Source organism: Camarhynchus parvulus, chromosome 2, assembly GCF_901933205.1.
Source record: "Camarhynchus parvulus chromosome 2, STF_HiC, whole genome shotgun sequence".
Taxonomy (NCBI): domain Eukaryota; kingdom Metazoa; phylum Chordata; class Aves; order Passeriformes; family Thraupidae; genus Camarhynchus; species Camarhynchus parvulus.
The window spans coordinates 109,532,666-109,548,759 of record NC_044572.1 but is presented as its reverse complement, the minus strand read 5'-3'; the positions used below and the strand labels follow the sequence as shown (position 1 = coordinate 109,548,759).

Below are 16,094 nucleotides of genomic sequence, written 5' to 3'. Positions count from 1 at the left end.
ATGCAAACATGGGCATCTACAGAATTCCACCTCCCCCTGGCATATTTGCTTTGCTCAGACTCTTAAACAAATGCCACTTGAGAGCTTCCTCAGGGAGGTGTTTAATAACAAATCCCCAGGCTTCTCTGCACCAGATGCTTGTTGAATACTTGGTTCTCTGGGATACAATTCATTCCAGACTCTTTTCTGTACCTCCAGATTCTTACAATGACAGTAACACAGACTGCATCTGAGCTTCAGTTCACACTGGAGAAACCCTTATGAATGTTTCTTGCTATTGGAGAAAAAAAAAAGAAAGGAAATAGCAGAACACCTTGACACCACCAACCAGCACCTATGGCAGTGGGGAATGAGCTCTAAGTGACTTGATGGGCATGGGCCCAGAACAAGCTCTGAGGCAGTTCTGTCCCACCTGGTTCCCTGGTGCCCTTTTGGACCACTGCTGTGTGCCTCAGGCAGTGTGGTCTTCTTGGATATGCACAAAGGCTGGAGGCATGCGTGTCTGTGTAAGGCTGGCAGCAGCTTTTGGAATGCGGCTGCTCTGGCAACCCAGAAGAGATCACACCCCAGAGGCCAGGGCTGGTTAGATGGCCCTGGGCACTTGAGGGCCATCATCCTTTCTCACTGATGGAGAAACAGGGGCTGTTGGTGTCCTTCTCCCACCTGGTACGCCTCATCCTGCAGCTTCTGCTTCAGGTACTCCTCCATTTTCAGTTCATTCTCCAGCTGGCGGACAGAGTCATTCTCATAATTTTCATCATCTGCTCTGACATAGGGGTCTCCATCTTCTGTAACCCTAAAAACAATTATTAATAAATAGCCTCCTGAGATGACTGACATTCAGAGTCAATAAAACCTCCCTTCATTGTGATCTATGAGGACTGTGGGATACTTTCAGTCTAACCACATGCTCCACTAGTAGTATTTTCCTGGCAGTGGAGAACATTTCTGTTATTTCCCTCTCTCATGAAGTACACCAAAGGGCATATTCTGCTGAAGGCACTCCCCTAAGGAAATGAGTAAGAAAAGTTCTCAACAACTTCATACAAAGAGGCTGAACTAAAAATAACTAGAAAGATGCCTATTGTCTTTAAAAGGAAGGATCAAGTTGTAAAAATCAATCTGTTTGTTCATCAATTGAGTAGGTCAATGAAACGCATTCTGTCTTTTCCATTTACACATTTCTCCTTTTCCAGTGAGCCCCAACAGGTCCCTCAGTCTGGATAAACAGGGAATAGGACTGCAGGGCATGCTTGGGAAAACAGCTGTCCCACAACCTCCATGTTTCCTGAGTGTTCCAGGCTGGATTTGAGACAGCTCTCTCCTGAGGGAGTCCCAAGTCCCTTTATTGTTTACAGACCCCACTACTATGTAACCATGAGGCAGTCCTCACTTGGATGTATGCCGTTTTTTTTTTTTTTTTTAAACCCAAATAATTGAGAGGGAGAGGAAATCCTGTGTGCTGCACACTGTTTTCAGAGGAGGAAGGATGAGATGAGGAAGAGGTGCCAGGCAGGTACCCACATGTCACTGCGGATGGAGCCGGTGGCAGCAGCGCTGTGGATGTATCCCGGCTTCCGGGCGTGGATCTGTGCCAGGAAAGCCTTCTCGGACGTCGGGGATGGAACCAGATCATCAAAATGAGTCCGGCCAAACTCAGAATCCACATTGCTCTCTGTCTCGCTGCCCACTTCTGTGAAGCAAAAAGTCCCATTTAACTTCCACAAAAGTACACTTGCCTATTTCTTTAAGCATTTCTTTGCCCTTCCAGCCGGGAATGCCACCTCCTCATAGTGATTAAAGCATATTATTCCACTTATATTGGCAAAACTTATAGTTTTCTTCTTGTGGTGGGACTAAATACTGAAACTTTTGCTTATCTCAGTTATTAGGTAGGATATTTTAATGGTAATACTACAGACTGCATTTTACAACAGGTCCTGTATGATCTATGCTAAATCTAATTTCTAAAGAGTGAAATCCCACTCCATGTGGAATCACAGACCAATTTTTCACTGTACCCAGCTGCACCTCTACATCCATGGCTTTGAGAACTGCTGAGTTCCAGAAGTTGTAACTTGGGGATTTTTTTAACAAAAGCATAAAAAGCTTTGAAGATACGTATCTTCCTACTTCCCACATTTTTCATACAAATGTGAAATGTCACTGTGACAACTATTCCCCCTTGTATGCCTCACTCACCAGAGTTCAGTTCTTTTACCAAAGAAGACATGGTGTTGGTGATTGAATCTGCTGCCACCAGCAAATCATTTCTTAAGTTTCGTCTTGCACCTGAAGCAAGGGATGGACAAAGCACAAGTTACCATTATTCACATGACATATGCTTTACTGTTGAAAGCAGTTGTGACCCCTCTGAAAGCTGTCATTGTGATAATTCAGGGTATCAAAGTCCTTGTGAAGGGCACGTGCAGAAGAGTTCTCTGCAGAATGGCCTCATTTACTTATGCTGTATGCAAAAGCAGAAGCCTATCCTCATGCTTCATTTAACCACAATGCCAGATATGTGGAGATTATTCATTGCCATCAAGCTTGCATTTGTGTGGTGACACCAGCAGACCAGGCCTGGAAGATTAAATCCAGCGTGAACTCATTTACAGTGCCTGTGGGGGAGGAGGGAAGAAATGAAGTGTTTTCTCCAAGTTCCCACAGCTCAGTTTAATGACACCATTATTGCCAGATATTCGCCAGATAATTATGGCAAATGTTAAAGAAACACATTTGACCTCATCCCTCATCAAGACTATATGGATTTCTCTTCTCTGCTCCCTCTCAGCCTCTCCTGCAGTTCAAGGACTTTCTTGTATATTCTATAATTTACTGTCTCTCTCTCTCCCCACCCCCAGGCCCCCCTTGTTTTTTTTTTTTAATAAAGGAAGCACTACTGCTTCTCTAAACAGCCCCAGGCTGCTTTTAAACTCTTTCTAATAATGCACCCAGAAGTGTTTCCCTGCTGAACCTGGCAATATTCCCTTAACCATCAATCATGAGAGATTCTTGGGAGCTGCACGGAATACTCCTTCCTTAGGAGGGGTCTGTGGGTAACATGTGCTTAACTCCCTCAAATCCCAAACACACATACTATTGTTGAATAGCTGAATAATCAATATATTCCACAGAATCACTAGTCTTTCAAATAGAATTATTTACAGGAATTGGCTACTGTAGATTTTTTAAAACATGCTGAATGCAAACCAATACATTTAAAAAAGTTTCTCAAATCCTGAAGATTTTTTTTTAATGTATCCATTAGCAAATACTTACTGGAATGTAAATTATAGTAGTTAAACTCTCTCTTACACAAACACACAGAGACAACCATTCCTTCTCTAAAGTCTTCCCAAATTTGTGCCTCTGAACTATTGCAAATTATGTGAAAGAGAAATGGAAAAAATGAAGAGAAAAGGTCCTTTAACCATGGCTTGTCTGCATTTTGTGTATATAGGCAGATCTCTGCTGGTGCAGCAGAGAATGGAGCCATAAAATCTCAGCCCAACCCCCCTCACAAAGTCATATGTCAAGATGTGACAGAATGCTGGCTTCAAGTTCTTTGGCTTTGACCTTCCCATCTACAGCTTACAGTAAATAATGACACAAACCTAGGTATTTATCAAATGCAGCAGTTTTAAAATGTGATCACATAACTTCTTATATTGCTTTTGATCTTGAACAGAACATGTTTTTACACTTAAAATGCATTTGCCTGAGGCAGACTTAGCATTGTTTATGGATATTTTATTGTGGCCACTATATTATTTATCTTACTCTTAACTTTAGAAGAAGCTGTCCCATAACAGCATAGGAGCTAGGGCTCCATATTTTTGCCTGTCATGATTTTTCTTATAGCAGAAAAAAAGGAAAACATATTGGCTGCTTCTCTTTTGCCACAGAAAATGAGATTAGCAGCAACCCATTATGATGGGACCAGGAATTATGCCTATGTTCAATACTTGAATTGACCAGTACTTTAGGAGAAAGTTCTTGATTGCATTACAGATTCAATCTTGTCCAACAATACACACAGACATAATTCACAGGAAAATCAAGGGGAAGGGTGCATGAGAGGGCTGAACTGGGTTCCTGGGAAGAAGCATGCCTCCACTGTAGCAGAGGAACTTCAGAGCTTACATTTAAACTTATGTTTAATTTGTGCTGGGTAAAGAGGGGAAAAAACTTATTTGGATCATAGAAATGCAATTATGCAAATATTTTAGAGAGAGCAGATTAAAAAATTAGGAGTATTTCTTCATTTAGACAACACAGACTACTCACTTTCTGTTATTCAACATAATAATTTAATCTATGGCCTTAGAAATTCAAAACAGTTTAAAATTTATTCTTACTTGAAAAAAGAGTGGGGAGGTGATGACAGTTTTCTGGAAATGCAAGGAAAGGGTTCACCTAGACTTTCAGACTTGATTCCTGTCTAGTCTCACTGGACCCTTCTCAGGCCCAAAGCAAAAAAACAAGGGACAACAGTCACAAGTTGCATCAAGGGATGTTCCAATCAGATAGAAGGACAAGGAATTTACACAATAAGGACGGTGAATCACTGCAACAGAGAAAATGAGTGACAGGAGCCATCCAGAACTCACCTGGTAAAGGTCCTGAATGGCTTGATCTCACTTTGAAGCCCTCTTTCTTGGGGCAGAAGGACACAGTGACTTACAAAAGCCCTTTCCACCTGAACTAATTCTATTATTGTATCATTTACTTCTAGTAAAGTCTTTATTTAATACATACTGACAATGCCTGCTGAGGTCAACAGCAATTTTTCTGGTTAACAGAGCAGTGATAAGAAGAAATCAAAATTCCTTCTTACCCCGAGCTCCATTAATTGTCATCATTGCCCAGTTTCTGCCTACCTGCTTGTTCTGATGGCTGACAAAGTCGATTCTCAATGGCAAAATGCAGCTGTCACAGACATTTTTTTGATTTGTTTTGTTTCATTGCATGCAACTCAGAAGCTCAAGTACATTAAGTCAATAACCGCAAGAAATAATGATTCTTCAGTCTCCAGGTGCCTCAGACAAGCTGTTAATGAGACTTACTTTGCGCAAAGGCTTCCTGCACATCTCCTCCCACCCCGGTCAGAGAGTCCTGAGGCGCGTGGGTCGGGGTGGAGCAGGCAGAGGCAGACCTGATGGGCATGGGGATGGGCCGGCTGATGGTGTGGCTGGGCGAGGAGCGTGGGGAGCCCGCCCCCTGCGTCTGCAAAACAACCAAGGTGTTAAACAGGGGCTTTGCAAGAGCCTGCCTGCTCTCCTGGCCACCCATCCCTCAGCTTAAAGGCATCGTGCTGCTTGTACATCAGCTGGGGAATGTTAATTTTGCTAGAAGAAATAAACCGAAGTCAGTTGTTAGTTGACAGCAAGGCTTCTGTGTAGAGAAACAGTAAGTAGGAAAATATGAGTCAAGATCTGACTTCCTCCAAGCATGGGAAAATGTCAGGCAGCTAAATTAAAAAAAAAATCCAAGTTAATAAAGACCACACTACAGAGCTCTCTGCCCTCTCCCCTCTCACTCCCCCAGTTCACATGCATGTCTGCTAAACTGTAACCCATTCTGGCTTGAGAAGGGAAACTGCTGGCACCAGCCTGGCTTTCAGCCTGGGCAAGGGACTGGAGCAGCCCCTTTCAGCAGAGCCCTGCCCTCTGCCTGCCTGCAGGACAAGTTCATGGTACATGCAACCTCCCAGTCACATAAAGTCTGACACTCTCAATAAATAACACACATTTCTGCTTTTTATTTGGAGCTAGAGAACTATTTAAGCCACTATTAAATTATCTGCTCCACATACTCAGACACTCCCAAAACACTGCAGGGATAGGGCAATATAAATTCCTGCCACGGGTTCAGCTGCTGGAAGTGAAAATGTTTTAACACCAGTCATATAAATGTCATGCTGTTAGCACCTCACAGTTAGGATCACTTAGCTGAAATTCAAGCAGACTTTAAAAAAATTGCAGTTTTTACTAATGCAGCTAGGTGAATGATATCAAGAGACAGTGCTGTTCTCACCTTCTGTTTCAATGTCCTGGGAATGTGTATCCATGTAAGAAAAAACTAATGCTGGAACCCACACCAAACTGCACATAGCTTTTGAAACCCAGTGTTTAGCAGATGCCAAGGATGGAGGTGGCTTGAGTGCTTTTAAAGGGGAACTGCAACACAAGCTCCTGGTTGTTTTCAGTCAAAAGTGACTGGAGAGGTGGTGTTTCCCTTATCTTGGCTTTATTTTAAAAACACAGGAGGATTTCTTAACTCTTCCCATGGTATTTATTTTGACTCTGGCATTGATTGCCACTGCGGCTCTGATTATGTTTGGCAAATATGTTCTAAGAAAGACAAGAGCAGGCCATTGCAGGTTGAGCGCAGCATTGTCCTTAAGACTTTTATAAATTCCTGACCTGGACCATAAATAATGTATCAGAATACTAAGCTATTTGTTCTTTTATCCTATCACCCCTTTCTAAGAGACATTATCACCTGAAAGCCATCAAGGGTAAATTAGTTTTATGAGAAATAAGCACATTACTGATGGAAGAATGGAGGATTTAATACTTACAATTTCTTTAATTATTGGTTTTGGAACATTTACATGATGGATGGAAAAGGCAAATTGAATATATAAAGGCCAGATGCTCTCCTGTTTCTAGAATCATCTATACCAGCTCCAGCAGAAATGGAGATATTTATTCCTCCAGAGGAAGGGCCCAGAGCAACTTGGAGATGCTCCATGGTCCCTGTTAGCCATAACTCCTGCACATCAGGGCAGGGCACCCAGGATGTACAGCTTTCTTCTTTCATGCCCCAATGGAGCACAATTCATCCTCACTGAAACACATCTGCAGAAGAATTTTTAGTTCTCAGCTCTCTGAAAGACAAGTGCCCTTTTTCCCTTGCCTTTTTCCTTAGCTCCCTTTTGCCTTCGATCTCTGTTCTGGGAACACCAACAACAGTGGGAACTTTCACTGAGAAAGATGAGGAAAAAATGGACAAAATTTGCTTCCTGCCATCAAGTCATATTCAGGAATGAACTTCAGAATAGGCATTTTATTTACTAAAAATAACAGATGCCCGCCAGTACTTCTGGGCTGGAATTTTCCCTTAAGAGATGTGGAAACTGCTGCACATCCAGCGCTTACCCTCTGTCTGCTCTGCAGCTATGACTGAGATCTTGTGTTTATGATAAACACAAAATGTCTGGGAAGCACAGGAAGATGAAGCATTCAGAGTTCCTTGTCCAGGAAAAAAATCTCGCTTTTTATAGTATTTGGGCAGTATGAGACAGAACTGATGAAAAGCAAGTTCAAATAGGAGGATATTAGGGAATGCCTGATTTCAGAGAGGTGAAAACTCAATTTCACTCATTTAGATCCACCTCAGCCCAAGTTTATGGCAATGAAGTGGTATTAGGATTGGATTCCTGCATAGTGGTTATCAGGAGAATTGTGGTTTTCAAAGGCTGGACCTAATGGTCTGAATTTAAAGCCAGTCTGAAAGACCGCCAGTCTTAACCTCTTGGTAAGGACAGCAAAGAAGACAAGCCCTGAATTACTCTCAAACCTTGACAGCTCTACCAGCTCAGGATTAAAGTATGCTGAAAGGGGAGCTACCACAGCCACTGTGGATATTTGGATGGCTTCAGCTTTTGTGTAGTACTTGGTTGCAGCTATCAGTGTTCTCCTGCCTCCCAGGAATATTTTCAGGTATTTTACTTAATTCACCATCCCTAGTCAAATTGCTACAGCTTTTAAGTTAACTCTTGCTAGACAGGAAAAATTCCCCACTATCAAGTGTCATGCATGCTTAGCATAAAATGCTTGAAATGAAAACTGGCTTTATAGGAGTTTTAGCCCATTGCTCCCTCTGCTGGGACTGAACTGGGACGACATATGGGGAAATCACACAGCCTCATCAAACGGCAGGGATGTGAAGAACTCATTATCCTTTCTGAAGGAAGGGCAATGGAGAAATAGATAATTCATAAGCATTAGATGAATTGGCAGGCTGCTCATTCCAATTCAATTCCTCCAGAAATTAATTTAATCCTGTTTCTCTCAACAGATCATGAAATGGCATAGCATAATGGGGATCATTAAATGGAAATGGTGAGAGTAATTCTTTAGCATCATCACCTGGTATTCAGTGAGGCTATTACTCTTGGAAAAAAAAATCCATAAAAATACCTCATAGCAGCCTGAAAATGTGCTTTCACTTACACTGTCCAGTGAACATTTTACACGATAACGTAACTCCTGTCACACTGGAAGCTTCTCTTTTGTGAACAGATCTTCAGAATCAAAAAAGACATCCCTTACATGGAGGTGGAATTTGGGCAGATTTATTTTTTTGAGTGCAACTCTACAAAAATTAACCAAATGTTGGGTTTTACGAAGGTGAGCATTACCTACAAACTCTGGATGCTGTATCACAGACAGAACACATCAGACTTGTGACTGCACTTCTGCTGAGGAAAGCAGGAGGAAGTGCATTTTGTTAAAATTAAACACTTTTACTAAACTCATAAATCAGACTGCTATCTGTAAACTGCCTGCTTTTTTAAGCCTAATATATTTCCAAGATCCATTATAATACTGAAAAGCCCAGAAACAATTAAATCTTCTAAAATTTACTATTATTAATGTAAATTCTTCCTCTTTTTGATCCAGGTTGCAGGAAACATTTATTTCCCTGAAGACTTGTGGGACTGTTAGCATCAAGGCCAACTTTTAAAAATGTGCACACTATGCCCTGACTTTTTGGATAAAATGAGCTTTCAAACTCACTGCCCTTGTCTAGTTTAAGCTCAGTTATGTTTTTCTTGAAAGTACAAAGTTTCTCATTGCATTCTCAAAATGTTATCTATTGAATTCATATTCTAGATTGGTTTCACTACATTTGAGGTGTGGTTTTTATACCTTACATGTTTAATTTAGAGGAGTGAGGAAAAGATTCCTTGTAGCCACGACTCACTTTCTAGAGCACTGTTTCATTATGAAAATTGCTCCAAGACACTAATGTGGGAAAGAACTGCAAAATATTAATTTTAATATTAATGTGTCAAAAGAACACACACACACACACTTCTCAAGCAAAAGAAGGAACACAAACCACAGGAACACAATCACATTTAGGAGTTAGTGAGGCATCCAAAGAGAAGGTAACTTGCTACCTGTTTCAATTCTTCTTCCTAAAGAAAAAAAGGATCAGCACATGAGATGAGCCAGGATGTAAGTGAAGAACAAAAAGCCAAATTTGGAGCACAGGGTTAAAGGTGCAATCAAGATAGTTGAAGATATGAGACCAGGTTAAGGTCCCACCTCTGCATACTTAGAAACACCAGCACAGTGCAAAGTATGCAGAAAGCTGCTGTCATTTCCTACCCAAGTTTTCTTTGTCCAGCTAGTGACTAACAGCAGGCAGCCTTCACTGCTGGTTGTGGCACTGCAGCATTTCATGGGTAGAACAAAAAGTACCCTGCCTAATTTCAGCTCCCAAAAATCTGCTGGCTCTTCAGTGTGTTCTCTGCTGAGGTGCCACCAATTCCTGCATTGTTGCTGCAAAGCCCATGTCTGAGGACGGGCAAGTGACAAAAGGTGACAAACTCATCCTTGGAAGCAAATGGATCTAAATAGATGCATGTTGCATCTAAATGGAGGCATGTTGCTAAATGTATTTCAGTGAAATTCCTTCTGCTCTTATCTGAGCCATATTTGGCCCAAGTTGCACTGAATTTCCATGAACTCATTTGAGCTGCCATAGACAACAACTAAAGAGTCTCCTGTAATACTCAGGGAGCTTTCTTCCAATGTGAATTTGTGGCATCATCTGTCCTGAAGTACATCAAGTAAAATAAGGCTGCAAATAAACACATATTCCATCTTACCCTAGCCTGTCTTTAAAAATGCACGTGATTTTTGATATCTTGGTTCTTAACAGAGATCCTAATTGAGACATGTTTCATCTCTTTAACAAGGGCCTGCTTCTGTATCCCTGAAAATGAAACAAGTGTTGTAGAGGAAGCACCTCTGAGCTGAGAGAGGTAGATGTGGCTGTTAAATGACTCATCTGACAAAACCAGCAACTGAATAAATTAAAGAAACTGTAACTTAAGAGCAAAGTTAAAGTTGAAGTTAAAGGCCTAGTGATTCTATACTATCAGCTGCAGTGAATAATAGTGTACAGTACTGAGGTTTTTTCCTTACAGCTAATAGTTAGCTTGTTTTATGTGTTGGTTTCATTTCTTTTCCTTACTCCTTTTAGCAGTAGGTGACAATGATGATGCAGTACTGCTACAGGAATGACATTATCTGAGCATCATCTGAAACCCCTGAATTAAAAGACGAAGGCAAAACGTAAGAAAGGAGGGAGACACAGCCAAATTTTGTGGTAGAAACAGTCAGGTTCTGCAGAATTCTATGGTTACATATCCTCCCTCTCCTCTCTCACTTCACTTTGTGTTTTCCTTGGCAGTAGCAGGTGCAGCTCCTTACCTTCAGCAGTTTCATGAGGCCCTCTAACTGAACCATCAGCTCCCTTCGGCTTTCCTGGAGCGCAGACATCCTCTGTTCCAGCTCATCCTTCCGCTGCCTGAGAAACAAGCACACCTGATCAGGGCTTACCCCTCACAGCAGCAGCTTTTAACTGCATCATTCTGCCAGCCCTGCTATGGGGACACATGGCTACAAAGCACAGGAAAGCAAACACACAGTGTGAATTCAGCACAGGGTTTAGAAATGTGGCTCCATGAAGGCTAGGGAGCTCCCTCTCACTGGGAATCCTCATAGGACTGAATTGTGATTAGGGAAAAGACAGACACTGCCACAGACCCTTCTTCAAAGAACAAATGAGGTTCAAACAAGCTTGTGTTATAGTCCCTTGTGCAAATGCCTGGCAATTTTAGCTTTGGAACTCTCTAGTCAATAACCTCACTAGCTGTCAGAAGAAATTAAAGCCATGCCCTGAAGGACAGGAAATTACAGCAGGGGCACTGAACACAGTCAGATATGAGAGAAGCTAAGAGAGTTCAGAAATTCAGACAAAAACCCACAGTAATCTCCTTTTGTTTCTATTTTTTTTCCTGAAAACAAGAGGAAGACTATCACATAGTACACACATAACTGCCTGAAGTTAGTTCTTTGCACTCAGAGTGCACTGCTGGCTATGTGACAGTGAATACTGAGCCACTCCAAGTGTGACAGTCTCTTTGTGCCCCCATAAATCTGAACAGCTTTGATTCTGCACAGCTCCACTGCACAGGATGGGGGAACAGCACTTGCATACGTTAAACCACTAAATTGTGGGAAGTCTCCACCTACAAACAAAATAAAATTGTTGCCTCCTGGAAGTTATGATATAATTAATATTACTACTGAAAAAGGTACATATATTTTATGTTCTACTGCATTGCAAATAACATACAAACACTATGTTGTTAGCCTTGTACTACCTACAAAATATGACAATTTAATCCTAAATGGAAAAGCTCGGGAACCAACAAGACTTGTAGATTTCCTGTATTTAGGGCAATATGAAACCCTGATTTTGAGCCTTCACTGTAAGTGAGCAACTACAGACACAGACAACATTGACTCCTACAGGACTGCTCATGTGTGCTATCCCTCACCTTTATAATAGGATCATATAGTAACACTGCCAGGTTGCATTTACTCTTCTGAAGGATTGATCTATTTCCTGCTACAAAATGCCTGGTTGGCTTTTCCAGACAGGTAATGGTTAGAAATGCTATGAACTGTACATAGGCAGCAGAGTTTATTATTTAACAAAAATAAGGTCTGTGTAATTCAAAGTGGCAGGTCCTAGTACAGAGCTCTGCTGGTTTTAGATTCATTCCACAGGGAGAGAGGAGCTAAGCAGTGTGCACTGTACAGACTCCTCTGAGGGTTTTCTCCTGCTGATCTCCAGAACAAATTCTTGGAAGTAAGGGGTTTTCCAACCTGTCTCAAAGACAGTACTAGTAATGTGAAGGAATGCTGTGTTCAGGACCTCATTTCAGCGAGTGCCACACTACAGAGCTTGTGAAAGGTGGTGGGACAGGTACCCACAAAATGGCTTACAGATTTCAGCATACTAAATTGCTCTACAGCCCTAAGTACTTCAAGCCAGAAAAATCAGCAGGGTAACAGACATAAATCAGAGCTGCTACCCTGAGTCCTGCTGTTTTACACATAAGAACAGCCATGTGCCATCTTAAGTGTCCAGGAATTTGAGGTGGTGTCAAAATTCCCCAGTAAATTCAAAGTTAAGGCTTTTGCCCTTCAAATGGTGAACACTTCAGAAGGAATGCAAAGTAGTTCAGACACAGAGATTAAAAGTTATTTTCTAATTCTCATACTGTATATTAAATCAGGGAAGGTAGAGGTGAGGAATTCAGTATCAGTGCCCTAGGGACACTGCGTATCAAGAAAGTAAAATAAGGGTATTATGCTTTAATATGTGTATCAAAATTGAAGAGAGGGAAAAGCTAAGTAGTCAGCCTGCTAACACTGCACAATCACTCCTTTTTTTTTTAAAGTATAATGAATTATATTAGTCAAGTACATAAAAAGCTGATTTCCTAAACCTGCTGAAAATGGACTTTTGGTTTGGTGGACAACAGCTACATTATTGATATATTTTACAGTGTACATGTTTTCATGGCAGTCAGTGTTATATGCCTCACACAATCTCACTTGCCTGTAGATCTCTAGAAGTAATTACACATTAAAATCCCTCATAGAAATGAAGAAGCTAATTTGTATTTAGATTGGAAAGCCAAAGTAATGATTTATGAATCAGAAAAATATTTTTGTGTGGAAAACTCCATAATAAAACTATCAAGTATTTGTAAAGAAAAAAATTTAGCAGAGTTTCTTATAGTAATTTCCTTTGGATATGCATCAGACCACTAAAATATTAGTTGTGTGAGGAGTGGCTAAGTGGCAAAAAATGTTCATAAGTCAGGGGGCAGAGCAGTCTAGCATTGTTTCACTGGAAAGAAAATGCTTACACTCTCTTCTCTATTCATATAGAGCATTTTGAATAGTTTTTATTGGATTCTCTGTCTGGCTTTCACAATGTGAACTTCAGGACTTCCAAGGAACCTATGGATCTGGGCCAATGACAATTGTACTTCTTCAATGTGCTATATATGGAAATCAGTAAATTCATGTAGAGTATCATAACTAACATGCAGTCACATCCATATTCATGTTTTTAGCTTGGTGGGATAACTGGAGGAAGGATCCTCTAAATCTTCAGCAGCTGCAGATGACATTACTCTTCACCCCCCACGTGACAAGGAGATCATTCTGCAGCCTGGTTTTGCACCACGAAGAGAAGTGACCTCTCCTTAGAGTTCAACATATGGGGGATATTTCCAAAGATTAACATCTAATTCTGGCTGTATTTTCATGTAGTTCTCTATTTTCTTTAGCATAAACTAGAAATCTTTGTAAAGGTATTTGTTCTGAACATTTTTTCCCATATAATTAATGGCATTTGGACCAGGCTGGGGGGACCTGTTCCAAATGACCTAAGGCCCTAATTCTGCAAATACTAATGCATATGCTGAATTTAATGTAGAGGAGTAATATGTGAGATTTCTCATGCACACAGTTTAAAGCATAAGCTTAATTACTTCGAGGACAACAGGCTGCACCAAAAATTGATAAAAAATACACATTGGCTGACTTACTTAAAAAATCCTCCAAAACCATAAGCCAGGCTTATCTTTTATTTCTTCTTTTGCAGAGAATGACTGGTTGGCCCCTATCAAGGTCAGAGGTTTTACTCCTGTGAGCTTACCTCAGGAGCCGGAGCTCTGCAAGGAGAGTGGGATTTTGTTGGGCCTTCTCTGGTGTGGGCTGAGACGCTTGCTCATGCTCAAGTCGCAGCCTCTGGATCTCCTGCAGGATTTCTCTTGGGGAGGAGAATAAGCAGAAGACCATAAGTCATTAATTTTCCACAAAAGCAGCTCCCTGGACATTGCAAGAGGTGAAAAAGCATGACTGTATTTAGCTTTAAATCAGTGAAGATGTAAGTTTGCAGCCAACCAAAGAAGCCCTCAGCAATGGGAAAGGGTTTATTTTCTGAATAAACTCTTAGGATTTTGCCGTAAAGGGAAATCATTCTTCAAAACCCCCCAAAAAACACAGGTAGACATAAAATAGCTCCATGCTTGACAGAACTGCTCCCTTTTAATTCTTCACCATGAACATTTCCAACACCTCATGAACTTAAAAAAAATTGAAGTAACCTTTCTGGACATTGCGGAGTATCAGAGAAAATATTCAGCCCTTTAAAATACTTCTAATGGAAGCAGAGATGTGAGAGCAGCTGACAATTCACAGAAAAGCACTTTAAGAAGACTTGTTACCACTGGCTTGTGAGCCCTGGAGTGCTGTCAAAAGGCTAATACAAAGCTTCACAGCAGAAGGTTGAAACCTTTGTGAATTTTGTCTCTTCTTCACAATGTGCTGGAAGCAGACGGTCAGGAGGCAGCCTCGAAGTATGAAAGGCAAATCGAGACTGGAGCTGGTGGTGCTCATTACACGGTGACAGAAGGCAGCGCAGAGTTTGGAATAGGAAACCATCTGGTCTGGCCTAGCCTCTGTTTTATGGTCCAGCACTAAAAGCAGAGCTCTGCTGCCATACATTTCATGGCATCAGGCAGTCTGGTACTCAGGGCCAGGTTCTCTGCTGTTAACAAACAGGCATCACTCCTTTTTTGGGTCGGCTGGCCTATTTCTCCTGGACACTCTCTCTCAGTCTGGGTCACATCTGCACCTCCTGTCTCATTTGATCAGAAGCCTAACTTGCTGCTAATCTTCCTGCTAACCTCTCCCAGGCAGACTGTGTTCTGAAGAGCTTTAATCATCTTTTTCCTGAATAAAAGCAGGGGAGCATAACATTACAAGCGTGACTGATCCTTTTATCATTTCATGTTATAGTGCTACTGAGAATCCAACTGAAAGTTAAGCTGGTTTAGAAACAGGACAGATTTTTTTTTAAAACTCTTTAACAAACAGCAGCTGCAAACAGTAAAGCATCCATGATTATATCATGTCATTGGACAGTACACTTCTGAAAACATGGGGTGGCTATGGATTTCAGAGCCTTTATCCTATTGTATGGATCTTTTTGTGCTCTGTTTTTTTTTTTTTTGTATGGGGAAATGTATGTGCCTGTATAAGCACATTGTACAGGTGGTAAAAAATGCTAAGAAACAAACACATATGTAACATATAGGACTGAACAAAACCAGGTACTTAGTGGATCCTTACCGGTTTTTATTTTCGAGCTCTGCAATCAGCTGCCTTTGCTGCTTGTTTGCATCAATGGTGAAGGAGATATCTGATGCCCCTCTCTGCTGACTCGGCTGCTGTTGTAAAATAGAGAAGGCTGCATTGAAAGAGGAATAGCCAGCATGCACCACGAGTTCAACACAGATCTGTTCTGTGAAATCTGTTTACAGAAAGTGCAGTACCAAGCTTGCCTACACTAAAAAAAGAACATTCATGTTGTGCTCATACCAGTATGGAACCATTGCTAGTAAAAGCAGAGTAAGTGCTAGAGTAAATAAGACTCAGTGTTTACCATCCTGTCAGTCACTGCTTCTTCACGCAGCTTCCTCTGAACCAATCATAAAAGGCAATGACACTGCTGCAGGCAGTTGCTGTAATGTGGCTCTTGATACTGATGCTACAGACAAGAGGAGCACACTGAAGCAAAAAGCAGTGTCTGCCTCCAGAAAGGATGGGATGGGTTTCCAGTGCAGTGATGCTTTGCTCTCATGAAAGCACAGTTTTACTTTCAGTTTGAAAGCAGTGCTCAGTTTTCAGTCTGGCTGTGTGGCCCATTTGGCCAAGTTTTCCTATCTGCTCTCATGATACTTCAGGAAACCTCTTTCCCCAGTCCTTCAGGTACAGCAAAATCTTTTTTTTTCCACCAGTGAAATGATATGAGAATTTGCCTCTCACCAAACTAGGCAGAGCTCACAACATCTTCATTAGACTATGCCCTTTGTGCATGTTCATCAGCAATAATCACTGTTTTCCTTGTTCCCACTC

General features: G+C 41.3%; 1 protein-coding gene across 10 annotated transcripts in view; it reads right to left on the bottom strand.

Moving 5' to 3' along the window:
* The window catches only part of DTNA (dystrobrevin alpha), a 223,663-nt gene that overhangs the window by 12,527 nt on the left and 195,042 nt on the right, over positions 1-16,094 (bottom strand). For 4 of the 10 annotated variants that reach the window (XM_030971767.1, XM_030971770.1, XM_030971772.1 and 1 more), the window contains 8 exons: positions 15,309-15,406; positions 13,831-13,944; positions 10,518-10,614; positions 9,197-9,214; positions 5,070-5,229; positions 2,203-2,292; positions 1,525-1,693; positions 664-796 (listed from right to left, as the gene is read on the bottom strand). In XM_030971767.1, the coding sequence (XP_030827627.1) occupies positions 664-796; positions 1,525-1,693; positions 2,203-2,292; positions 5,070-5,229; positions 9,197-9,214; positions 10,518-10,614; positions 13,831-13,944; positions 15,309-15,406 (879 nt within the window). The remainder of the gene's footprint in view (positions 1-663; positions 797-1,524; positions 1,694-2,202; positions 2,293-5,069; positions 5,230-9,196; positions 9,215-10,517; positions 10,615-13,830; positions 13,945-15,308; positions 15,407-16,094) is intronic. The other 6 variants (XM_030971773.1, XM_030971769.1, XM_030971775.1 and 3 more) reach the window with 3 other exon arrangements.